The 27,252-nt window shown below is 46.5% G+C and overlaps 1 protein-coding gene across 1 annotated transcript; it reads right to left on the reverse strand.

Annotated features, from left to right (window-relative positions):
* Window positions 1-21,660: 21,660 nt before the first annotated feature.
* LOC144892098 (general transcription factor II-I repeat domain-containing protein 2-like) lies at window positions 21,661-25,343 on the reverse strand. The gene is made up of 4 exons (XM_078777278.1): window positions 24,143-25,343; window positions 23,821-24,091; window positions 21,791-21,885; window positions 21,661-21,680 (listed from the first exon to the last, which is right to left on the reverse strand). Exons 1-4 carry the CDS (start codon window positions 25,341-25,343, stop codon window positions 21,661-21,663), a joined length of 1,587 nt encoding a protein of 528 aa, XP_078633404.1.
* Between the last annotated feature and the right edge of the window lie 1,909 nt (window positions 25,344-27,252).

Genomic DNA, 27,252 nt, shown 5'->3' on the forward strand with positions numbered 1-27,252 from the left:
GCTCCCCTCGGCGCCCAATGGCGCACAGGTAATGTGGGAGACAAAAGGGGGAAGACAAATGAGCGAGGGGTAAGGTCACAAGGGTACACATCAATAAGGCAATGCAAGGCGAAATGCGTACGGAGAGCGAAGTGAGAAAGCTCGTCCCTACCGTACGTCACCCCCCTGTCACCTACACTACCCTTGCCCTTACCCCATATGTACAAAATCTACACATTTCCAAATTCGTCACTACTGTCACGTCTTCCCAATATTTCTCCTATACCAAATTCGTCTCCACAATCCCTCTAGCCAAAATTTGCCATCACCCAATTCATCATCAATCCTCATAAGGAGGAAGAGATGGAACATCAAGCACAATGTCACACCCACGTCATGATGCGTCTCACAATCCAAAACATTTGCACATAAAAAATAATCAAAACATGGCATGGTGTGGAGTACCTGTCACCTCAGGTGAGTGGATGTAGATGGTGCGTGGAGACTCCAATCCTAACTATCCTCTAAATGACATTAACACACTTTACACTACCCGGGGTCTCTCCCTGCCAATCCATTGGCCAACTTACACTATGGGTTCTAAAAACCAATTCCCATTGACCAAACTGTGGTGCTTCTCAATTTGGGGTCTCACTCCCCCGATTCATCTCCCGGTGCCCTTGCACAATTTCTGGGCTGGGTCGTGTAGCTCTTCCAGCAGGTCTACCCACCTGCACACCTCCACCACTGCAGTTGCCACCCGAGCTTACCTAGCTCCTCACCCTAACCTAACTAACTGGGGAAGGCCCCTCCTGGCTCTGTCACCCCACTCGGTGCCCTCTGGCACTGGGCTACCCGGGTCCGTCCTCCGGATCCTCGGGCCCCATCCACAACAACTACCGGCTCCCAGAGCCCACCTGCGGCCTCACCTGGCCGACATCCTCACAGTGGTGGAGTGCCCAAACCAACTACACACACTAACAGGCTACACGCCCAGCCATTTCCACAACACTAATGCACCCATCCAATCACCATTCTTCCACCCGCCCCACAGATGCCAATATCCAACCACAATTTACCTATACCCTCTACCTAACACTTACACTACCCGCCCCGGGTATTCGTGATGGGGGTCCACCCTTCCCCCATTCACACCTTCGCACCATCCACTCCACTCCATAGTTTCCACCATACTCACTCCACTACCATCCATTCCAATACTCCATATACTCCACACTACCATTTATTCCATACACCTGCTCCTCATACCTGTTGTTGCACACCTGTGCACTCACACCTGGTGCCACCTGCACCCTCCTTCTCCCTGGACCATTTGGTCAACACAATACACATCACTATCACTATCACTCTTACTCATACACTGCTCCATCCACCTGTTCAGTTGCACACCTGTGCAATCACACCTGTTCAATCACACCTGTTCCTCACACACTGCTCAATACACTTGAATACACCTCCAACACTCACATGGCATCATCTCTTCTAACTACTCCCCTCTGAAACTTGCGCTTTCCAGTCGTCCCTTTAAACTATTGCGCTCCCTCGTCATTATCATCCACACTAATCTACCTGCGTCCCCACTACAGGTGTCATTGTCACTAACTAACCTTACCGTTACCTAATGTCATCTTCGCTAGATCCCTATCGTTATCCAAACCCACCCGGGCTAGTTTTCACTGCCATAAACCCCATAAGCTAGTGCTCCTTTGCCCCCGTGATTGTGAGAGATGGCAAGGTTGCCATCCCACCACATCGGGGCATTTCCCCCTACCAATTTTGCTCACCAAATTTCAGCCAATCAAAAATTTGCCAATCATCTGCCAATCACTGTACCATTACCAATCATCACTCTGCCAATCCTTTGCCAATCACCAAATTTTGTTTTTCTAATTTCGGGCCCAGACCACTATCCTCATCATTACAGTCTACTTACTAATGCCTCTCGGTGCGCCAATTCACTTCCACAGCCCGGCTTCGTAAAGCCGAGCAATGAATGCGGGTTGTTTGGTGCCGGCGGCTGGATGCGTCCGACATTCGGTGCAGGGAAGGAGGTTTACCCGGGCCGAGATCCCACGCACCATCTCGGCACGGAGCCATCCCATGGCCCGATCTCGACCTGCCGGAATGCCTCAACAAAAAGGGGTCGCCATGACGACCCTTCCTATCGGGCTGCCCGCTCCGCCTAGTGGAGCACGGACGCGGCCGTTCAAAGCGAGGCCCAGCATGGATCGCGTACGGCGGTCCTTTCGAAACCGCCGTGGTTCGGATCCCCGCTGGTCCTCGCGGCACGCGAAGCTGCCCGGCACGCACCGAGGGCCCGATTCGGCTATAAGTCGTTCTAACCTCTAACCCGGTTACCGTCGATGCCTCACCTGCATGCTTACACCCCGCAGCCCGTTCCTTGCTCATACATCCAGCTGTTCCCATGCTCCTCGTCATTGCACCTTCTCTAACACACCCAGGTACACTCATTCCGCTCACAGACTTGGTCACACACCTGACCACCGAACACCTTGGCACACATTCGTCGTTCGCACACCTCACCAACACACCTCTTCGCGCCCCCTCCTCGGTCACCTCCTCTGTGACAATCACAGGTGTGCTCTCACTCGCACACCCAACCACGTGCCTCACTACCAACTTAAGTGTGCATTCCCACACACGCTCTACCATTCCAGGTGTGCATCCTTCCATTCCAGGTGTACATCCTCTCTCACCTGTCACAACCAACTCACGCTCCATGTCACTCTTACTACTCTCACCTCCACTCTCGGTCGCGCACTCACCCTTACTCTCGACAGCGCACTCTTTCCTCATGCATCTGTCCGTTACACACCTTTCTCGCGCACCCTCTTGCGCACACTCTCCCGTTACATCCTCTGTAACACTCACCACAGGCGTGCATTCTCCCTTACTCTTGACAGCGCACTCTTTCCCCATGCACCTGTCCGTTACACACCTTTCTCGCGCACCCTCTTGCGCACACTCTCCCGTTACATCCTCTAACACTCACCACAGGCGTGCATTCTCCCTTACTCTTGACAGCACACTCTTTCCCCATGCACCCGTCCGTTACACACCTTTCTCGCGCACACTCTTGCGCACACTCTCCCGTTACATCCTCTGTAACACTCCTCACTACACGCTTACATGTGCTCCCTCGCACACGCGCTACGACCGACTCACTCTCGACAGCACACTCACTCCTCGGCGCGCACTTTTTCCTCACACACCCCAGAGTCGGACATTCTCGCACACCTCCTCTTTCGCACACCAGACCTGTCGCACACTTCACCAACGGCCTCTCACGAACACCCGGGTCCAAAGCAACCCCCAAGCCGACTGAAGCTCCCCTCACATCATCTACATTTCCACGTGTATCGCCACTCACCTTGGCACCTCGTCTCCTCACCTCCTTCACCACCTGCAAACTCTTTATTTGGTTAGTGAGCACATCATCACGATTTGAGCACCGACCTTGTACATATTCCATCACCTCCTCCTGTATTTCTCTCTTAGTTTCTGTCCGTCTCTTCTTAATTTCACTCACCTCTTCTTCCACTTCCTCTAATTTTTGCTTCACCTCTTTTATTTCCTGGTGCGTCTCCTCAAGTTCGTCCTCTAAGGCTATTTTGACCGTCTCTATGTGCGTCCTCACCTGCCGGTCCTTCGTCTCCATTATCTCTGTCACCTCTTCCAACCTCGTTGTCAGTCCCTCACGTACCATCTGACATTGCCTCTGTGTCGCTATCAAGTCATTTTTTATGTCGTTTTGTGTCGCTTTTAACCCTCCTAGTACCGCAGTGTTCCTTTGAACCTGCTCCACTAACTCCGTTTGCCCCTCTGTCAGCTGTTCCACCTCCTCCGTCAGATCTTCTATTCCCCCTTGTAACTTTGCCGTCCCATTTCTCACCTCTTTCTCTATACGCTTTTCACCTCGCTTTACCTCCTCGCGTACCCTCGAGACCTCCTCACTTACACCTCGTCGTATCTCCTCCTTCATCTCCTCCCTCTCTTTTGTAATGCTGCCCTCATCTGTCCCAATTCATCCCTCTGAGCATCCAATTTGGTTTCTACCCCGATTTTTACCTCCTCTATCTGCTCTCCCATTTGTTTAATTTCTCGGGCGGATTGCTCCCCTATCTCCCGCAATTTGCCTTCCATTCTATCTTCTAGCCCCCTTAACCCGTTTTTCACCCCCTCTAACTGATTCTCCTGGGCAGCCATTCGATTTTCCACCCCCGTTAACCCATTCTTTACCTCTTTTATCCCATTGTCTAACCCCTCAAATTTTTTTTCTAATCCCTCACCGGTGCCCCTCGCTTCGTCCCTCATTACCCCCAATTGCTCACTCTGAGCATCCATCCGGTTCCCCATTTGCTCACTCTGAGCATCCATCCGGTTCCCCATTACCCCCATACTGTGTTTCAAACATCCAATTTGGTCTCCCATACTCATCTGTACAGCTGCCTGTAGCTGCGCAATGAGGGCCTGCATGTCAATCGGCTGCATGTTAAAGCCCGCTGATACAGCGGGCTCGGCTACCGCGCGCTCGTGCGAGGCGCCTTTTTTCGCGCCTGAAACCTCGTGCGCGAGAGCGCCATTTTGTGCACCTGATACCCCCTCAACCACATTGCCAATGTTCTCCTCTACTTCGTCCCTCTGATCCTGGGTTACTCCTAACTCCTCCTCTAGCTCACCCACCGGCATCCCGTCGCCTTGACCAGCCATGGCGCGATTTCAAAATTCGGGTTTTGCTTTACAACACAAATTTCCAGCAGCTCGTAATTTTGAGCGCGTTAAGCGCGCTTCAGGTCCGTATCTCACTCCCCGACACCAATTTGTTACGGTCCGCGGATTAGATGTTACTTTTACCGAGCGGAGGTAACCGCGGCCGAACAGTTTTTTTCCTGACTCACCCGATTCACCCAGACGTTGGCCGTATCGCGCCACAGCTACTCAATGTGGGAAAACTCTAAAGTGACCGAATGCAAAGAGGAAGAAGAAGATGTACAGAAGAGTAACGGGGTTTATTGTTTACACGCACATAAGCAAAAAGAGCAGTCACGATTATTTACAGGGGACATGAGACGCAGGTGACACAGTGCAAATGACTAGCTTACCTAACAGGCTTAATTAATACCCAGGACAGAACAAACGAAGACACAGACTCACGCGGGGAATTACAGAGTGGATTGGCTGGAAGGAGGAATGTTCAGCTCGGACCACAAGCTGGAAGGCTTGGCAGGGCGCACAGCAAGCCGGGCCTCGTCAGGCTGGGAGCGAGCAGGGAGACGGCGGCACGCATATCTCGCTGCACGCGGCCGGGGCTGGTTGTCGCTCCACGTCTCGGGCTCTTTTGGGTCCTCCCCTTCTTTCTCCCAAATCGTCTGACGCGTCCTTCTCTCCTTGCGCACTTGTCTCTCTGAAGGTCGTCTCTTTTCAGACTCTGAACTCATCTGCTTTGGGAACGTCCCGCAGCGGGTTATATACTGAAACGCAAAAGAAACTTACCACCTTTGAAACCTTTAAATATCAACAATAACACTGCGTGTAGTAAATGTGTGAACTTATTTGTGGACAATAGTGTCCTCGCTGTCAGACAAAACGGTCACGGATGGTCACTTGAACCTTCAATGGTCACTTCATAGCACAGCTGTTGAACAGCCGTTTTGACTGTCAGTGATTAGCCAAGGGGTACGGGATGATTTTAATGAGCTGCACGTGATGTCTTGATATTGGCTTTAAAAAGGCCAGTGCAAAATGGGCATTTTGACCGAAAAATTTGACCATTTTGACCAACTTCAAAAAGACCGAAAACACAAAAGAAACTTACCACCTTTGAAACCTTTAAATATCAACAATAACACTGCGTATAGTAAATGTGTGAACTTATTTGTGGACAATAGTGTCCTCGCTGTCAGACAAAATGGTCACGGATAGTCACTTGAACCTTCAATGGTCACTTCATAGCACAGCTGTTGAACAGCCGTTTTGACTGTCAGTGATTAGCCAAGGGGTACGGGATGATTTTAATGAGCTGCACGTGATGTCTTGATATTGGCTTTAAAAAGGCCAGTGCAAAATGGGCATTTTGACCGAAAAATTTGACCATTTTGACCATTTTGACCAACTTCAAAAAGACCGAAAACGCAAAAGAAATTTACCACTTGTTTGAAATGTAATAAAATTGTAACAGTTCAAAATAAAACAAACCAACAATTGCTAATTGAAACATTGGCATTTTATTGATGACATGTCAAGTTTTTGACTAAGATACACCATCTCATCAGTTTGTTCTACAGTACAGAACAGCACAGGGTGCAATGTCAGTCCCCTTTCAATAGCGTGTATGGCCACCATTGTTTTGGATACAGGCAGTGCATCGTCGGCGTATACTGCCTACCAGTCTTTGGATGGATTGCTGCTGGATTCTGTCCCACTCAGTCCTCAATGTCTGAAGCAGCTCTGCCCGTGTCCTGGCCCTGCCAACTACGCGTCTCCCAAGCTCATCCCACAGGTGCTCTATGGGATTCAGGTCAGGGGAGAGCGCAGGCCACTGCATGGTGTTGATGTTCTCACCTTGGAGAAATGCAGTGGTAAAGCGAGCAGCATGGGGACGAGCGTTGTCATGCTGAAAGGTTCTCAGTTCTGGGTGGTCTAGCAGGAATGGCAGCAGATGAGGTCGCAGGATGTTATCCACATACCGCTGGGCGTTAAGGTTCCCATCCACAACCACCAGTGGCGTCCTGTACCGGCCTGATATGGCTGCCCACACCATCACACTTGGGCCACCCCACCTGTTGGCTTGACGCATGCAACAATCGGCATATCGCTCGCCAGTTCTTCTCCAGACACACTCACGCCCATCAGGACTGTCCACACAGAACCTTGACTCATCGCTGAAAGCGACCTCGTTCCACTGCGCCAAGGTCCACCGCTGATGCTGCTGGCACCATCTCTGACGGTTGCGGCGATGGGCAACCGTCATCACGGGGCCTCTGTATGGTCTTCTGGCAGTCAGACCACAGTCATGCAGTCGTCTTCGTGCAGTATCATTGGAGATCCGTGGGGTTGCACGCCCCGGAGTTTCTGCCGCAGTGCGGGATGCTGGACGGAATCGATCCCGCAGGTGACTTCGGACCATCTGCCTGTCCTGCCTTGCAGTGGTGACTCTTGGCCTCCCTGATCGAGGTCTGTCATCTGCAGAGTTGTGGAGGGTGTCTCTGTCCACCAGGGCCGATATCGTCTGGTGTGAACAGCCAAGGCGACGTGCCACCTCACGGTAGCTCAGTCCACCTTGCAGCATGCCCAGGGCACGCTGCCGTTGATCCCTTGACAATCGTGGCATGTTGATTGAAATGCCCATTTTGCACTGGCCTTTTTAAAGCCAATATCAAGACATCACGTGCAGCTCATTAAAATCATCCCGTACCCCTTGGCTAATCACTGACAGTCAAAACGGCTGTTCAACAGCTGTGCTATGAAGTGACCATTGAAGGTTCAAGTGACCATCCGTGACCGTTTTGTCTGACAGTGAGGACACTATTGTCCACAAATAAGTTCACACATTTACTACACGCAGTGTTATTGTTGATATTTAAAGGTTTCAAAGGTGGTAAGTTTCTTTTGCGTTTCAGTATATATGCCCCGCCCCTCAACCTTTGCGAACCTCCTTGATCTTTCTTGCCACACCCTCTCGAAGTCCAACCCCTTGTTTGTGGTTGGTTGAGTGGGGCTTACTCACTCCTCCCCTCTCTGATGAGGTGGGGACCCGCCTTTCTTCCCCAACCCTGCCTTGTGGCCTATGGCGGCTTTGGAGGGGATGTAATTGCCAATCGAGGCTTGGCAATGACGAAAGGGGGAAATGGAGGTTTTTGAGAATGGGAATGAAGGGAATCTATCTCTTTCACTTGGTGCAATGGAGTGTCATTCTAATGGAAGACAAGGCCTTACTCTAAAACACATAATAAGATATAAGCTACTGAACAAGGGTTTTATCGTGTCCTGCAATGTGGTGTTTATGGAATTAACTACCGAGACGCCCTTTTTATCTTTACACAACTCTGGAGGCAGGAGGGGCCATATCCAACAATGTTACACAACAATTTCCAATACAATACAATAAAAAAAATGCCATCCTCATATCCGCAACAATATATTATATTATCTATTATCTATATAAATAAAACAGTTTGTGTGTGTGTGTGTGTTACCTATAGACTCCTAAATGGAGAGGCTCACGTACTTGATATTTGGCATAGACGTAGCCATTGGGCCTGGGAAGGACATGGCCGACCTAAAAATGACCTCCAATGATGAGATCCATATTTTTTATTCATATTTACCTCAGCGCATTTCAGCGAGGAACATTATACACTGATCTCAGCCTGTGCCAGAGCAGCTCGCTGATTCGCTCAGAGCGATCACGTGATGTTCCATCCTCACCGCCAGAATCCCCTCCTTCCCATTCCCCCCCCCCCCCTTCACCCCCTCCCCCTGCCCCTTCCACCCCCTCCCCTCCCCTCTCCTCCCCTTCCACCCTTCCCCTCCAGGCAACGCCAGGTACTTCTGCTAGTAGGCTATATTGTTTTTCCAAGTTTTCCCATTTTTCCAAACACGATGGAATAATTTTTACCGATATGAACAGTGATGTGGCTTTTGTTGAAATTCTACAAATACTGTTTATTCTACGTACCAGGAGAGAGTAGATCGACTCCTGATGAACTCTTCCTATATAAACGGGCGGCTCCAAAGTAACACGGCAGCGTGTGCAAAGCGACTGAGAAACAGGTGTAGCCGCCGCTTCCGTGTTACAGATTCGGCGCGCACTCTTCAAACATAAACGTGCGACTGAGAAAGACGTGTAGCGGCCGCTTCCGTTTTGCAGAATTCAATCTTTTTTCAAAATGGGCGCCATGTACTGTTTAGGTTTTGATGATTTGCATGTGATATGATTCAATGGATGTTTATATGAATCGTTTAAAATAAAAAAAGCCTTCAATTTCTGATATTTTGCCTTTTCATTTGGGCTTCCCAATTGAAGCCCCGCCCATAGGGCGGGTACCGTTGCTAGTATTATACATACTAGGGCGTGCCCGTACTATATATATATCTAAAATTATATCCCCCCCCCTCTATTTACATGAAATGGTTTGGTCCATTCGCAAAGCCAAAGCGAACGGCTTGCGAGTACGGTGACAATCCCCCCCCTCTATTTACATGAAATGGTTTGGTCCAAAGCGAACGGCTTGCGGAGTTTGGTAAATAAATCGCCATAGCTCGGTAACTACTTCTCCGATTAATATGAAACCTTGAAAAGGCACATCCTCGGGTCCCCAGCAATATACCTGGCAAGTTTCAAGTATATCGGACCCATGGTTGTCGAGAAACAGCGGTCACAGACAAACGACACACAGACACACAGAGATTACTGGAATTATAGATAGATGTGTGTGTATGTATGTATGTATATATATATATATATATATATATATATATATATATATATATATATATATATACGTACAGACGTGTGTGTGTGTGTGTGTGTGTGTGTGTGTGTGTGTGTGTGTGTGTGTGTGTGTGTGTGTGTGTGTGTGTGTGAGTGAAACAGCAGAGGGCATACCTTGTGTAGCCTTTCATGGTTGCTTTGTGCAGCTTTCTTCATCTCGAAGAGAAAGGGAGGAGTCGATTTATTTATTTAAGCCGAGCCACCTGGGGCAATTGATTAAGTGAGATCTGATTGGTTAATTCCTCCATTCACATGTGAGGGATGTGGGTGGGTCTTTGTTTTTCCTTTGTAGGTTGGCTGCTTGATGCTTGCACGTGGTACATGCTTGGGAGCCTCAATGATAAACACATTTCTGTCTGTGCTGTCGGTGATGATTTGCCCATAAGTGACGAAACCGGTCCGGTGGCTGAGGGGGTGTGCAGCATTGGGATTCTCAAGTGTGTACTGTGTGCGAATGTATTTACAGTTGTGGAGGGACTCTGGGAAGTGTTTGACACAGCAAAGGTCTTATCTTGTATCGCCTTTCATGGTTGCTTTATGCGTCTGTCTTCTGCTAGAAGAGCATGGGAGGAGTCCAAATACCGTATATATATATATATATATATATACACAAACACGGCCACGCCATCAGCTCCGAAGTAATTGCAACTGATTTGCTAATTAGCAACAGTGATGTGTAGGGTGAGCACAGAAGGCTGAAAACAAGCATAAGTAGCCCAGGATCTGGGTGGTAGGGGGTGTGTGGTGGGGAGGGAATTGGTGGTGGTTTTCCTCATATTAGACAGCTTGGAGCACAATGAGTGGAGGCCTGGATCAGTGGGTGATGGAAGATGTTGGCTCAGGAAAGCTGCAGAACTTACAGCTGGATAAATTACATAGGACAATAAATAGGCCACAGAGGCAATGCAAAGGTGGTGAGCTGTGAGACACACCAAATCTGAAAAAAAACCAAGCAAAACAAAGACACAGGGAGTTCTGGGATTGGGAAACAGGGAGGGTGACGGACAACTCCAATGCAGCAACTTAGCTGTTATCACGAGCTCCCAGCTGTGACAATAATCATCTGTAATTTTCCTTTCTCGGCTATCCTCTACCCGCAGCGCCCATCCTCCCTTCCCACCGGTCCTTTTTTCACCACCCGCCCCACCCCCTACATCTCTTTGTTTTCAATCTCCGCCGCATTTACCTTCCTCTTCTCCTTCAATTTCCTCCATCCAATTTCATTTTGTGACATAATGTTATGCATGAACCAAAAGGAAACTTGCACACAGGAGGATGTTATTTGGCTCCAACATTCTTGATGCCACATCCAAACTCAGCACTCTGTAAATAGCTGTATAATTAGTAGGAGCTCCTGCCAGGAGCAATAATGATATAACTCACTCACTACAAACAACAGTTAGCATTCATCCGCAGGACTAGAACAACAGAGCCTACTTACAGAAATAGACAATGGAATCTGCAGCGACCCCAACCTCACTGCATATTGGACAGCCGGCTTTAAGGCTCCACCCGTAGGCCACAGCATCCCTGACTCGCACTGCATCAATAGTAGTTTATCTTTCAGGCTGAACTTGAGTCTTGGCAGCTCAATGATGAGGGTGCTATCAACTGAGCTATCCGACCATGGCTATCCTCCCATGGCTATCCTACCATGGCTATCCTACCATGGCTATCCTACCATGGCTATCCTACCATGCCTATCCTACCATGCCTATCCTATCATGGCTATCCTACCATGCCTATCCTACCATGCCTATCCTACTATGCCTATCCTACCATGCCTATCCTACCATGCCTATCCTACCATGCCTATCCTACCATGGCTATCCTACCTTGCCTCTCCTACCATGGCTATCCTACCATGCCTATCCTACCATGGCTATCCTACCATGCCTATCCTACCATGGCTATCCTACCATGCCTATCCTACCATGGCTATCCTACCATGCCTATCCTACCATGCCTATCCTACCATGCCTATCCTACCATGGCTATCCTACCATGCCTATCCTACCATGGCTATCCTACCATGCCTATCCTACCATGGCTATCCTACCATGGCTATCCTACCATGGCTATCCTACCATGCCTATCCTACCATGGCTATCCTACCATGGCTATCCTACCATGGCTATCCTACCATGGCTATCCTACCATGCCTATCCTACCATGGCTATCCTACCATGCCTATCCTACCATGCCTATCCTACCATGCCTATCGTATTCTCATATCTAAAAAATATGTATCATCATCTTCTCATTTCGACAAAACCTTCACAATCATTTTGTTATTTGTACAACTAGCGAGGTACCCATGCTACGCACAGGAGGGAAGCCAGAATCTCTTTTTAAAAAACGTTTGCACCACATTCCTTTGCCACCTTCAGTCGAACGTCAGGCATGGACAGCCGGTTTGTGAATGACTTGCGCAAAAAAAGTCCAAAATACTGTCCCCCAAATACTCCTACAGGTCGCACAAGATCTGCCAGCAACCATCTTCTGGTGAAACTGCCAAAATCAAGACTCTCTGCTCACCTTCACTCTTTCATTCCTCTTTTCTCCCACCTCTGGAACAATCTCCCTCACTCTCTTCAATCCCACTCCTCCCCTCCAGGTCTTTAAAACAGCTGTTCACCACCATCTCTTATCTTCCCCCATCCAAAACCTTGATCTTTTCTACCCCCGTTAATTTCACCCTAGATCCACTTTTCTGAAATACCGACTTCTTTCCTGGAAGTCCTAGGTATGTGTCCATATGTGTCCATATGTTTTTTTTCCTCTCCCACCCCCCACTCCCCTTCCCATGCCTCCTCCCCCCCAAGCCCGCTCCCTCCCACAGATCTCCCGATGTCCCTGCTCTCAAATGTTGTACTTGTGTGCTTCCCACTCTCGCCCCATCTTGTTTCCCGCTCCCTTTATTTTGTATTTTGTGTCCGTTTGTTTTTTTTGTCATTAATGTTAGCTCTTACACGAGCCACGATCTTGTATACAAAAAAAAACAAAAAAAAAACAGTGAATGGCAAACCATGAACCATCCACATTCCGGTCCTTGCTGTGTCGTGTCCGTACTGTGTCCATGCTGTGTCCGTGTCATGTCATGTCGTGTCCGTGCTGCGTCCGTGCTGTGTCATGCCGTATTTATTGTGGAGTCATAAGAACTGATATATCTATCAATACAAAATCCCTGATAAACCTTCAACTGAACAGAAAAGGAAGACCGACCAATCTGAAGTGAGCATATTCGACCAGCATTTTCCTCTGCACTATCAACACTCAATTAACACCACCTTAATCTGAATTGCTCGCACAAAGCTCGAAACGATACGGCTCCACAATTCCCCTGAAAGCGTTTCCATCAATAATTGTTTTCTCAAATAGTTTATTCACACTCCCACTGATCAGTTTAAACGTACTGAGAACCTTCAGGGTTGCTAATGACGGTGGAATCAGTATCGGAATCAAAATGCACTATTTTTCCATGTAAACCGCAGTTGAGTGATCAAGGTGAGTTCATCGTGTGACATCACTAGGGAAATCGAAAATCGACAGTGTATGGCTTTCTTCACACTTTGTGATTGGTGCAAAAAAAGAATCCCTTCAAATTAGACCGTGATTGGTGATTTTCAATGACTAAGAATACCGTATTGCCTTTTGGTTCCCCTTTAACAAACCCGTCGGGCTGAGGAGTTATCTGTGGCCTGGTAGACTCAGGTGTAAGTAAGCACCTCAAGAGCCCGGCACGAATGGCAACCCCATAATAATGTGTATATATATGTATGAATTTTTGAATTTAAATTTAACGAACAGGAATAAATTTCTGCATGGTGTTAGCGTGACAAAGTTCTGACTCAACCTGAGACTCTAATTCAAGGACCTCATCACTTACGCAGTGACAGCCCACTGAGCTATTGAGTCCACAAAATATCGACCATCATATTCATGTATCTTCAAAATATCAACCATTATATTCTCATATCTTCAAAATGTCAACAATCATATTCTCATATATACAAAATATCAACCATCATATTCTCATATATACAAAATATCAACCATCACATTCTCATATATACAAAATATCAACCATCATATTCTCATATATACAAAATATCAACCATCATATTCTCATATACACAAAATATCAACCATCACATTCTCATATATACAAAATATCAACCATCACATTCTCATATATACAAAATATCAACCATCACATTCTCATATATACAAAATATCAACCATCATATTCTCATATACACAAAATATCAACCATCATATTCTCATATATACAAAATATCAACCATCATATTCTCATATATACAAAATATCAACCATCACATTCTCATATATACAAAATATCAACCATCATATTCTCATATATACAAAATATCAACCATCATATTCTCATATATACAAAATATCAACCATCATATTCTCATATATACAAAATATCAACCATCATATTCTCATATACACAAAATATTGTTGCGGATTCGGGGGTTGGCGCTCCCCCTTATCAAGGGGGGGTTAATCCCCTTGTCTTTTAAGCGTGCCTCTGCTCGCCCAGCAGCGTTCGCTGCCTCGCTCCAAACGCCATTACGCACGCGGTCAAGCTTGGCGAAGAAGGGGGCGGAGCGCCAAGAACGAGGCGTGGCCCTGTCAACGAGCCGTCAAGGGCGTAGCTGGTGAGCCCTCACTATCCAACCAGGGCTGAGGTGAGCTCACTGGCGGGCGTGTCTCTATGAAGCGCGCATTGATTTCAAAGCGCATTATATAAGCGCAAGCGCGAGGACTGCTTTCAGAACTGCACAGGGGACCGTTGCTATTGAGAGGACTGCGAGGGGAGAGCTCGAATATCATGGACTGCGCAGGGGACCGTCGTTATTAACAGAACTGTGCGGAGATGTCTGATTGTAACGTTATCCAGAGGACAGCGCGGAGGCGCGCTTGTTTCAACGAACTGTGCAGGGAACCATCGTTTGATACGAACTGCCGTTTGATACGGACCTTGATTAATCGGGAGAGAGAGAGAGAGAGAGAGAGCGTTTGGCACGCTATACGTACGCAGCATTCCAGCCCCTCGCATATGTAAGGTCCGGTCACGCGCCAACGATACGCGAAGCTGCCTGCCATTCTTTGCCCGCGGACCCGGAGCCTGGACCGGAGCCGGATCCCATCGCCTGGAACCATCTGCCTGGACCTTCCCCCCCCTACCAGCTGCCATCCCGTGTAAGTCTGTCTGTTTGTCCTGGGGTCGTGATAAGTTAAGACTGTATAGGTAAGCCTGCCCTGTGTCCTTTTGTTTCTGCTTCTTCATGTACATGCTTTAGTTTCCTCTTCTTTGGGTCTTGTAAATAATAAATAAACCCTTATTTGTTCTTCCCTTACTCTGGTTTCCTTTTATTCGATCGCCTCCGTCCTTTCTTTCAATTGAGTACCTGTGACACGATTTGGAAACCGCTCAGGATCGGGTTTAGTCATTTGTTAACGGCTCGGATCGCGGATTGTTAACCGCTCGGCAATGTTCCATCTTATCCGTGGTTCGAGCGGGAGTTATTTTCCTGCTCGCGGTCGGGGTTAGTAAGTAGGTATTTGGGACTTCATTGACCAATCACATACACGTAACACAATTTGGAGAGAGAGACTGGCAAAATGGATGGAATGGGGCCTATCTTGTTTAATTAATGCAATGCAGATTCAACTATTGGGAACACAGCCTTATCTGAAACACATACTAAGGAAATAACTGACAGTCCTATGGTGTCCTACGTGTTGCATATGGCCTAACTATGGGTGTGACCTTTGACCTTTTTAATGATGGAATATTTACAAGAAGTGATTATTTATTTACAAAGTGAGGGGCTCTCAAAACCACAACAATATCAACCATCATATTCTCATATATACAAAATATCAACCATAACATTCTCATATGTACAAAATATCAACCATCACATTCTCATATATACAAAATATCAACCATCACATTCTCATATATACAAAATATCAACCATCATATTCTCATATATACAAAATATCAACCATCATCTTCTCATATATACAAAATATCAACCATCATATTCTCATATACACAAAATATCAACCATCACATTCTCATATATACAAAATATCAACCATCACATTCTCATATACACAAAATATCAACCATCACATTCTCATATATACAAAATATCAACCATCACATTCTCATATGTACAAAATATCAACCATCATATTCTGATATATACAAAATATCAACCATAATATTCTCATATGTACAAAATATCAACCATCATATTCTCATATGTACAAAATATCAACCATCATATTCTCATATATACAAAATATCAACCATCATATTCTCATATGTACAAAATATCAACCATCATATTCTCATATATACAAAATATCAACCATCATATTCTCACATATACAAAATATCAACCATCATATTCTCATATCTACAAAATATTGTTATGAATTTTGGGGAGAGTGATATAGAGGTCAGGTAGATCTGTGTCGGTATCATGCTCCGACTGTCATGAAGAAGAAGAACCATTTTGTTGTACATAAGTCGGGACCTGTTTAGCCCAAATGTCTGATTAAGGTGTATCTTCATCCCCATTATGAGGAATGGGGCATGTTAACTTGTTATAAGGATTATGTTAACGACTACCTTGTTAGTCAAACCTCTGTGATCTATCCTTTGTCGCTTATGGCACAACACATAGACACTAGTCAGGCCCAACAGCACACACATACGACTTAAATTCCCCCCCACAATAAAACTCACCAGAAGAACAGGCAGGAAGCGCCCACGCATTGTGCCAGCAAGGTGATAAAACATTGCTCAGGCAGGCTGAGGCCATGCCCACATCGCGACGGATTGGTCAAGGGGGTTTGTTGGGGAGATCACACCATTGGGCCAGGTGCCGACCAATGGGAAGGCAGAGTAAGGAAGGACTTGTGATTGGCCAGGGGCAGAGCAAAGAGCAACCCGCTGATTGGTAGGAAGAAGCGACGAACTGATTGGCCACCGACCGATGACAGAGAGAAGTGATGCGGCCATTGGTGGAGAATTGAGCCTGTGATGTTGGCCAGCAGGGATTGGCAGAGAGAGAGAGAGAGAGAGAGAGAGAGAGAGAGAGAGAGAGAGAGAGAGATGACGTCACGAGGGGTTGATAAAAAGTGGAGAGAGACCGACATTTTCCCTCTTGCGCTGGACCTTCTGCTTGCCCTGAACTTCCCTTGCGATCCTCTATGTTATCTTGCCTTCAGACTTTGGTGGAGAGATGGTTGAGCGAGCACGAAGAGTTGGGTTCTCCGTGTGAGCGACGGGCGTACTAGCGCGGCTTGCCGCTGCAGCATGAAGAGGCAGGGGCGAGCAAGACGTCCGGTGAGGCCTAGCAGCACGGAACGAGAGATTCGTGCCAACGACTGGGCGGCCTTCTTCCCGCCAAGCGCGGAGCCGCGTCCGGACGGCGAGTTTGGGGCCGACAGTTCCTGACAGGATACATCAGCCATTTCAGCTAAGCCCACACACACCACACACAACGGTTCTTTTCATTTAATTATCCCTTTGTCCGTGTGTAACTCTGGTGTGGGGACGTCCCAATTTAGAACATTTATTTGAGTGTCGCGTTTTATTTAGTATTATCGGCATCCGTGGCAATAAAGCCTTGTTTATTTTTGTACATAAAATCCGGTCCGTGCGAGTTTAATTTCCACCGGATTGAAGGCTGCCGTCGGGATCCGTGAGGTAAGTGAGTTTCAGCATCCTCGCCCTCCTCCTCCTTACCCCCCCTCCCACCCCGCGTGCATGAACTCTGCCGTATTTGAACTGAACGCCTTCGGAGTTAAAGCTTGCTCGGCTAATCTGTTTCCTGGTAAAGATTTTAATCGCCAGGAACACGACAATATCAACCATCACATTCTCATATTCACAAAATGTCAACCATCATATTCCAATTTCTACTAAATAGGTGGATGGTGGGCGTTAAGATTTCCACTGTCTTTTCCGAAGAGAATGTGAGTTATCTCTCGCACCCTGAACAAGATTACAAATTCATGTAAAAAATAGTCTTCGATCGAATATCAGGCTCTTCCAGCCGATTCATGAAGACTTGTGAGAAAAACGTTCTTCAGCGGACTGCAATCGAAGGTGGGGTATATTTGGGGCTGTTAAAAGAAGTGCTATCTTCAAGTAGTATCATATTCTCATATCTATCATTCAACTCGGAGTATCTAATTAATCAAATGTTAATATCAATGCTAGTTCCATTTGAAAGGATCTTCAAGGCAGGAGGCCATTGGGCCCATGAAGTAACAAAAACGTTGTGGGTTTCGGACTACCGTCTCGTTCTTCGAACATTTTGAACGCTCCTCATAGCTGGTAAAGTAACGAGCAACTTTTGTGTTGGCTGAGCATGCTAGTAATGGCCAAAAGATTCCAAATTCATCATGTCTTTTATGCCGACGTCGTGTAGATGGATTGTCTCCGTTGGCAGTTAATGGAGCGGGAGATGAACGGTTCTGCGCTTTTCGCTTTCGAGTTACATGAGCAGGATAGAAGGAGAGCGAAATGCGCAAACATCTTGCATGATGCATGAAATGCGCAAACGCCAAATGCACCATGGCCATACCTGTGGGAAACAATTCCCAATCTCAACTTGCAAGGCCGTTCAAGAAGTTCTCGGAATGTGATTTCATTTCATTGTTTTTTGGAAAATTTTCATCCATGGATAGAGATACCAACAATAGTCCAAGAAAAGCCCACTCCATTAACTATGATGAAAAGTTAATTTTAAAAATAAAATAAAATAAAAATTAATAAAAATTTTAATTAATTAATTAATCAAGATTTTATTAAGTTGATTAATTAATTAAAAGTTAAAAAGAAAAAAACTGAAAAGTTTTCTCAGTGATGGGAAAAGTTTAAGTTGATTTGTCAATTTAAATGATTTTGATGGGCTTTAACAAGGTTAATTGTGTTGCACTCCTGGTGCCAATAGATCGAGAGCTGGTCAGAGTTTAATCATAAACTCAGGCCCGAAAAGCTTGACGCTCTCGATCATCCAACAAAACCCATTCCTCGAGTTGCGCATTTCCGGAGTTTGGAAGTGGCAGACCCTTATTAAAAAGGACCCTTAAAACCCTTTTTCAGAAATGTTTGCGTCGGAGGCTGATTTTTATTTTATGACATCTACATTGGATACCGAATAGAAAACACGCGGAAGAAATGAAAATCACCTGCATTTGCACACAAGAAGGACCCTTACAAGGGTCCACGAGGGTCTTAATCAGAAACTTGCGCCCGAAATTTTTTTTGTTGAAAACTGCTCTATTCTAATGGTATGAAACAAAAATGCAATGTAAGACAATTTCTGATCCAGCACTTTCGAATAAGAAGGCCCCTTAGGCTCGAAGGGGTCAGAAATCACACTTGTAGCGCTGAACTACCTGCAGAAGTAAAACATGCGGGGACATCGAGAAAGACTTCTTTAAGATTTCTTCTTCAAGAAACCCCAAATGTGAGTGTGTGTATGTGTCTGTCTTCGTGCATTCGAGATAAACACATCGAGAAATTTAGCAAATGGGAATAAATTCCTGCGTGGGGCTAGTGTGAAAAAATTCTGACAACCCAGGACTATATATACATATCCCAGCAAGCCCCATATATATATATATATAATTTTTTATTTTATGATATACATACATACATACATACAGCACCGAGCTGTGCCTGTCCGATTGCTTTCACATATCTCCCCTCTTCCTCCTTTCTTTCATACATGCCTTTTCCCATCGCTCATGCTTCATCCACCCCAAGCCATGCTTCCCATGCTGTACCATTCCCACGACCTCCTCCTGTTGCAACCGCTCCTCCATCTCTACACCTCTGCTCTTGCTTTCCATTTCCGACTTCCCTTCTTCTCTGGTAGAGCATTCTTCACCACTGGATCACTCGAATCCCACACCCTCATGAACTCCTGCATCCTCACCACCATAAACTCCTCGATTAGTAATGTTAAGGTAAACCGGAGTTTTCCACCCTGACCATAAAAAGCAATATTCATCAAACAGCGTGGCACTCCCAACCACCTCCTCACAAGCCCACTCACCGCAACCTCCATCCTCTCTACATGCCCAATTGCAATATCATAAACCATCAATGGTCACAATACTCGTGGCATCAATCCAAACTTCAAACACCATACCTTCAACTTACCTGGCAAACCAGATCTATCATCCTCTTCAAACCTCTCTGAAGCTTGTTTCTCACCTCCTCTACCCTTCCCACATCATCCAACTCAACCGTATACCATCATCCCGAGCTCTTCACAGGGGCCTCTGTCAATGATGGAACCATCTCTCCTCACAGCTCAAACCTGTGACTGTAATCCAGCACCACACAGCACATATATATATATATATATATATATATATATATATGAAACCGAAAAACATGGTCCATCCGTCCGTGAGGCGATGAAGCCGCCTATGAAGCCGTGTGACCATATGTATATTAATTACGTACTATTGGAATGTCCCTTTCGACCCTTTAGACTGCTGAGACTCCTTAGATCTTTGAAGACCCTTTAAGTCCCCCAAGACCTTGAAGACCCAAAAGACCATTGAGACCTTAAAGACCCTGAAGACCCCAAATACCCTGAAGACCTGTAAGACTCTTTAGACCCATTAGACCCCAATATCCTGAAGACCCCCCCCCCCCCCACCTCCCCAATCCCTTAAGACAACTTCTACCTTTAAGATCCTTTCAATACTTTAGACACCTTTAGATTCCTTCACCCTTCCAACCTTTTATACCCTTTAGATCTTTACACCCCCTTAGGTCCCTTTCGACCCCTTAGACCTCAACACCATTTAAACCCCTCACACCCTTCAGACCAATTAGACAGCTTGGACCCTTCAATCATTTCGAGCTTTAGACCACTTGGACCTTTTTCGATTACAAATACATATCACCAATATTACAAATAAAATTGCACAAAATAAATGTTTGCATTATGATTGGTGTAAATCATGACAATACAGCAACTCAAGTTCAGTAAGGTCATTATTTTCCTCACTTAAAACAAGTATATATATATATATATATATATATATATATATATATATATATATATATATATATATATATATATATATATATATATATACATATAGTTACGTATTACCTCCCCAAACTCCGGTTACAGTGCACCTCAGAGTCTTGAGAGGGAATGCGGCAGAGAGATTTGTTATTTTGAGTGTTCTATTAAACCATGGTAAAACCACACCAATGCACTTTTAGAACAAAACAAGTAATTGTATTAAGAACTCTCACATACACAATAATCACACTATGAAAGAAAGTACAATGAATCTATCACTTGCATCAAATGAACAATACATGTGATGGTACCATGATTCTCCAATGCTCTCAAAGTAATAAACTCATGATACGCCAAACGTGAGTGGAATGTAACATTCCCCAAAGTCCGTGCACTGATCTCCACGCTGGTTGAAGCCATGCAGAACGATGAGAACAAGTAGGTATCGGCACGGCGGTGAACGAGGAGTTACGAGGTGAGAGGTCGATATGGGAATTGAGCCGATAGGTAAACCAACGGCAATCAACACGATGAGGTCGATATGGAAATCCCAATGACAAAACAAGATGCACCAAGCTGACAGCCTCTTCGAGGACAAAATGGTGTATCGGCCTGTAATGGAGGTGCTTGCTCCCTCCAACAATAACTCACAAATGAATGAATGAATATGAATGATCGTTTTAAGGCCATTTTCCCCGCTAGAGCAGGGGTTAGCCTTGTGGGCCCTATAACAATCATGGTTCCCTGTTGGAGGCAATGTTTTTATGGCCGGATGCCCTTCCTGACGCCAACCCTTGGTCACGCTCTTACGATGTGCAGGGATACGGTGTACCTATTCTAAATCGGGGTAAACACCGTGATCATTCATCCCAGCAAGCTGGTACTCAATTTGCCGACCTCGGAAGGATGACAGGCTGAGTCAACCCCCTTGGCGTTAATTCTAGCGATCGATCGGGATTCGAAGCCAGGATCCTAGGATCCCAAGCAGGCACCCTAACTGCTAAGCCAACACCAGGCTCCAACAATAACTCACACTTGGCGGTAAAAACCTGAGACACATGTTTAATTGCAATCGCAATATATGACGATGTCGTGGGCAATCCTTTTCCCGGGAAGCCTCAACTCCTTTGCAACCAATATCAAAAAAAATTCCGCTCACAGCCCCGATGTGACTGTATCTCTCTCTCATGGCCGTCTTCTCCCTGCCAATCATCCTCTCTCCTCTTCCGGTTCTTTGCCGCGTCTTCCTTTCTCCTTCACAAACATTTATTTTTACCTTTTAGTAAAGTAATCTCCACATCACAAAAATCTTAACAACACAATTACCTGAAACTTTTTTAAAAATCCTAACAGTATATAATAACAACACAGGCGGTAGTGACAGATCTGTAACAATATATATATATATTGTGGGACCCTGCTATTCGCTAAACATTGTCTTTTTGAGGCAATGCTTTTATGGCCAGATGCCCTTCCTGACACCAACCCTTTACTCGCCTCTTACGACACCACGCAGGGATACGGTGTACCAATTCTAAACCGTGGCACACACCAGCACATTCATCCCAGCAAGCTGGTGCTCAATTTTCCGACCTCGGAAGGATGACAGTCGACCCCCCTGGCGTAAATTCAACTATCGACCGGGATTCAAACTCAGGATCCTAGGATCCTAAGCCAGCACCCTAACCGCTAAGCCAACACCAGGCTAAATTTAAATATTTAAATATAAATCTATATACTGTATATAAAACACAGTTTGTGTGTGTGTAATGTTACCGATAGACTCCTAAACGGAGAGGCTCACGTACTTGATATTTGGCACAGACATGGCCATTGAGCCTGGGAAGGACATGGCCGACCTAAAAATATTTGACGAGATCCATATTTTTTATTCATATTTACCTCAGCGCATTTCAGCGAGGAATATTATACACGGAATCTGAGCGGTTGCAGAGCAGCGCGCTGATTCGCTCAGAGCGATCACGTGATGTTCCATTCCCGCTGCCAGACCATCTATATATATAAAACACAGTTTGTGTGTGTGTAATGTTGTAATATGTGTAATGTACGGGTCTCCCTTCCCCCGCCCGGCAACGCCGGTACTGGAGGGCGTCACAGGATCGGTGAGTCTCCAAAATCCGCTTCGTGCTGTTGCGAAGATGCAGGACGATGTCGCGATTGTTGTGCTGCTCTCCGACCATGAGAACTGCAACGTCATTGTTGACTGGCCCTCCCCTTCCCTCCCCCTTCCCCCCCTCCGTCCTCCCCTCCCCCTCCCTTCCCCCTCCACCCTACCCCCTCCCCTTCTCCCCTCACCCTCCCCCTCCCTTTTCCCCCTCCCCCTCCCCCTCCCTCTCCCTTTCCCCCTCCCTTTTCCCCCTCCCTTTTCCCCCTCCCCATCCCCCCTCCCCCCTCCCACCCTCTCCTCCCCCCCTCCTCTCCCCTCCCCCCCTCCCCCCCTCTTCTCCCCTCCCCCCCTCTCCTCCCCTCCCCCCGTTCCCCTCCCCTCCCCTTCCCCTCCCCTCCCCCGCCCGGCAATGCCGGGTACTTCTGCTAGTATTCAATAAATATGAAATATATAATACACACATATATATATATATATATATATATATATATATATATATATATATATATATATATATATATATATATATATATATATATATATATATATATATATATATATAATTCAAACACGAAGGACAGCCTTGACCAGGCATTGATGCTGCCTAAGCAGTTTCTTGGCAAGTTTTATTCTGGGTTGTTTGCCATTGCCTTGCCAGCATCGTTTGTCCGTGCTCTATCCTTTTAAATCAGGGGTGGGGAACCTTTTTCCTGTCAAGGGCCATTTCGATTTTTAGAACATCCTTCGAGGGCCATGCTAAATTATTGAATACATATATCGGACTCACCTAATGCGATGGCTGGAACTGTTTCTCTTTGGCGAGGCGTTTGGTGTCAGGTGGTAGTGATGATGATGCTACTCGCAGCTGGTTTTGCAGGTTTGGGTCAGTCAGTCTTGAGCGGAACCGAGTCTTTGCAAGAGTCAGTTTTGAAAAGAACTGCTCACAGCTGTAGGTCGTCCCAAACAGTGATGCAAACTTCAGTGCATGTCTCCTCAGAATGGGAAAATCCTCAGCACGTACATACAGTTTGTAGAACTCGAGCAAAGGGAGGTTGTTGTACCTGGCTTTGAGCTCGTCATTGCTTTGCAGCTCAATGATTTCGTGTTGTAGGTTGTCAGGCACATCAGCTGGTTCCACATTAAACGGCGTGGCAAATGTGTTCAGTTCCCTTTGTTTACTTTTCATGTCCTGGAACCTCTCTCCAAATGCCTGGAGGAGTTTTGCACACTCAGCAGCATATTCAGATGTCACAGCAGGCTTTTGTTCTTGCAGAGTGGGAAAGTGGATAGTGTTTCCCCTTTCCAGTTGCACTTGCCACAGCTTTAGTTTAGCTTCAAATGATTTCACATGTGATTGCAGAGAGCTGAGAAGCTAGTTGGGACCTTGGAGCTTGACGTTCAGCTCTGACAGGTACTTGGTAATGTCCACCATGAAGCCCAACTCACACAGCCACTTGCTATCACTGCGTTCCATGACAGGTTTCCCCTTCATCTCCATGAACTGTTTCACTTCTTCTCTCAGTGAGTAAAACCGTGTGAGCATATTTCCGCGACTCAGCCACCGCACCTCACAGTGGTAAACCAGATCTCCGTACTCTGACTCTAGTTCACTCAGTCGCTCTTTGAACTGGCGGCTGTTCAGCCCTCTGCTTTTGATGACGTTTATGGTGGAAACGACAGTTGTCATCACATTGTTGAGCTTCAGGGACTGTGCACACAGATTCTCTTGGTGTATGATACAGTGGCATACAACTAACTCACTTGGATCGAGACTGAGACGACTCATTTCTTTTTTGAACAATGCAGTCAATCCTTTTTGCGCGCCAACCATGGTTGGGGCTCCATCTGTGGCCAGGCCACTTAACTTGTCAAACTGCAGTTCGAATTTCTTCATAGCCAAAACAACTTGCTCAAACAAATCCTCACCTTTGGTGGTGCCATGCATGGCTTGCAAAGACAGCAACTCCTCCCTCGTATCAAACTCGGCTGTAATCCCCCGCACAAAAATGGCTAGTTGGGCGGTGTTTGTTATGTCCGTTGTCTCATCGCAGGCCAGAGAGAAAAACTGGAAATCTCTTGCGGTGTCCTTCAGTGTTTTCTCAATATCTTGTGCCATGTCAGTAATCCGATCTGAGACAGTTCTTCGAGACAAACTGACACTTTGGAACAATTTTACTTTGTCCGGTGCGAGCAGCTCCGCAGCGGCAACAAGGCACTCCTTCACAAATTCTCCTTCTGAATGCGGCATCAGCTTTTTAGCGATTAGCTCACTCACCACAAAACTAGCATGCGTAGTGTTGTCTCGGTCAGATTGTGGTCTTATGAAGACTGCTTGTTGAGCACCAAAACTCCGCCGAAGAACGTTAACTTTATCCAAGCGCATTTGTCCTTTCAACTCGTCCAGTTTAGCATGTTTCGAGCTGTAATGACGCTCGAGGTTGGCCTTTTTCATCACCGAGAGCGCTTCCCGACAAACTAGGCATACTGGCTTGCCTTTTACTTCCACAAAGAAATAATTGTTTGCCCATTTCTCTTGGAAAGCGCGACAATCCGCATCTACCTTTCTTTTCTTGTTAGTCGCCATGTTTGCATATACTGAATGAAATGATGACATGAGATCACGCGATCACTTGACTGTCCGGAAGGTCGCATATCGCAGTTACGACTGTCCGGAACTCACTTGACTGTCCGGAAGGTCGCATATCGCAGTTACGATTAATCGCAAATAAGTTTTAATTTGATGGCAATTATTCTGTTAGCGCCAACATATTTTGCCAACGTCAAATAAATGAACAAGTTCTCAAATGTGCCGTCCGAGGCAGCGTCTGCTCGCCACGTTCGGCATTCGTTGACTGTTACAACACGTGAAAGCTCGCTCCTCTCTGATTGGTTGAATCGTTTTTGGCCATAACTTGGTTACCTTTTGTCCGATTAATTTAAAACCTTGAAAAGGAGAGATTACTGGAATTATTTCCTCTCAGATTACTGGAATCTTTCCTCTTCTCCAATGGCTTGATCTCTGATCATCAATTTGGTTTCAGACCAGGTCACTCTACTCTGGACATGCTGCTTCTGCTGTCTCAACAATGGATGGAGGTCCTCAATGCCAAACAGGAAATCAGAGCTGTCTCCCTTGACATATCACGTGCCTTCGATACGGTCTGGCACCCAGCTCTGCTCACCAAACTCTCCTCCTATGGTATCCATGGAAATCTCCATGCATGGCTTGCGGACTTCCTCTCTGGTCGTAGTCAACGTGTGGCCCTGAATGGATTTCTCTCATCTCCCCTTCCCGTTCAGGCTGGAGTTCCCCAAGGCAGTGTTCTGGGCCCTGTGCTTTTTCTGGTCTTTATCAATGATCTCTCCGACTCTCTGGAAAATCCTCTCTATCTCTTTGCTGATGACTCCACTCTTTGCCGCTCCATTCCTCATCCCTCAGATCGGCAGTCTGCAGCCTCCTCACTCTCTGAAGACTTGGACAAAATCACAGACTGGTCAAACAAGTGGAACATGTCTTTCAATCCTGACAAATCTCACACTCTTACTATGTCTCTCCGAAAAGATCGACTGGACAACCCTCCCATCTACTTTCTCAACAATCCTCTCCAAGAAGTTCTGTCGCTCAAGCTTTTGGGTCTCACTATCTGCCATGATCTTTCTTGGGAAAACCACATTTCCAAGCTGGCCTCCAAAGCCAGTCGCCGACTGGGCATCCTCTGTCGTGCGAAGGCCTTCCTCGGCACACCTGAGCTCCTCACCACATACAAGGCTTTCATCCGCAGCTCAATGGAATACGGTTCTCCCCTATGGGCCGGTGCTCCTGCCTCACACCTAGCTCGGCTTCACGCTGTTGAAACCAAAGCTTTCAGAATTATTGGAATCTCCCGCGATGAAGCTATCTCTGAGGGCCTTTCACTCACTCACCGCAGGCAGGTAGGTGGTCTTTCTGTCTTCTTCCGACTCCTCTCCGGCCTTGCACCCCCAGCTCTCTCTGTGCTCTGTCCCCCAAATATTGCTACAGGTCGCACAAGATCTGCCAGCAACCCTCTGATGGTTAAACTGCCGAAATCTCGGCTGTCTGCTCACCTTCACTCTTTCATTCCTCTTTTCCCCCGCCTCTGGAACAAATTCCCTCACTCCCTTCAATCCCACTCCTCCCTCCAGGTCTTTAAAACAGCTGTTCACCACCATCTCTTATCTTCCCCCATCCAAAACCTTGATCTTTTCTACCCCCGCTAATTCACCCCAGATCCACCTTGTTTGAAATTCCAACTTCTTTCCTGGAAGTCCTGGCAGTGTCCATATGTTTTATACCTCTCCCACCCCCCCCCCTTCACATGCCGCCCCCCCCCAAAGCCCTCTCCCTCCCACAGATCTCTCGATGTCCCTGCTCTCAGATGTTGTGTTTGTGTTCCTCCCCCTATCGCTCCATCTTGTCTACCGCTCCCCATGTTATATGTTTTATGTGTCGGTTTGTCTTTCTGTGTGATTAA

Source organism: Myxine glutinosa, chromosome 5 (assembly GCF_964187855.1).
Source record: "Myxine glutinosa chromosome 5, kmMyxGlut1.1, whole genome shotgun sequence".
NCBI classification, from domain to species: Eukaryota; Metazoa; Chordata; class Myxini; order Myxiniformes; family Myxinidae; genus Myxine; species Myxine glutinosa.

Coding starts and splice junctions, on each gene's coding strand:
- LOC144892098 (XM_078777278.1), bottom strand. CDS start 25,343: ATGGCGACTAACAAGAAAAGAAAGGTAGATGCGGATTGTCGCGCTTTC. Junction 21,886..23,820: donor AATGACGAGCTCAAAGCCAG/GTACAACAACCT, acceptor ATGTTTGTGAAG/GAGAAAGGAAGACGCGGCAA. Junction 21,681..21,790: donor GATACAGTCACATCGGGGCT/GTGAGCGGAATT, acceptor CATGTGTCTCAG/GTTTTTACCGCCAAGTGTGA.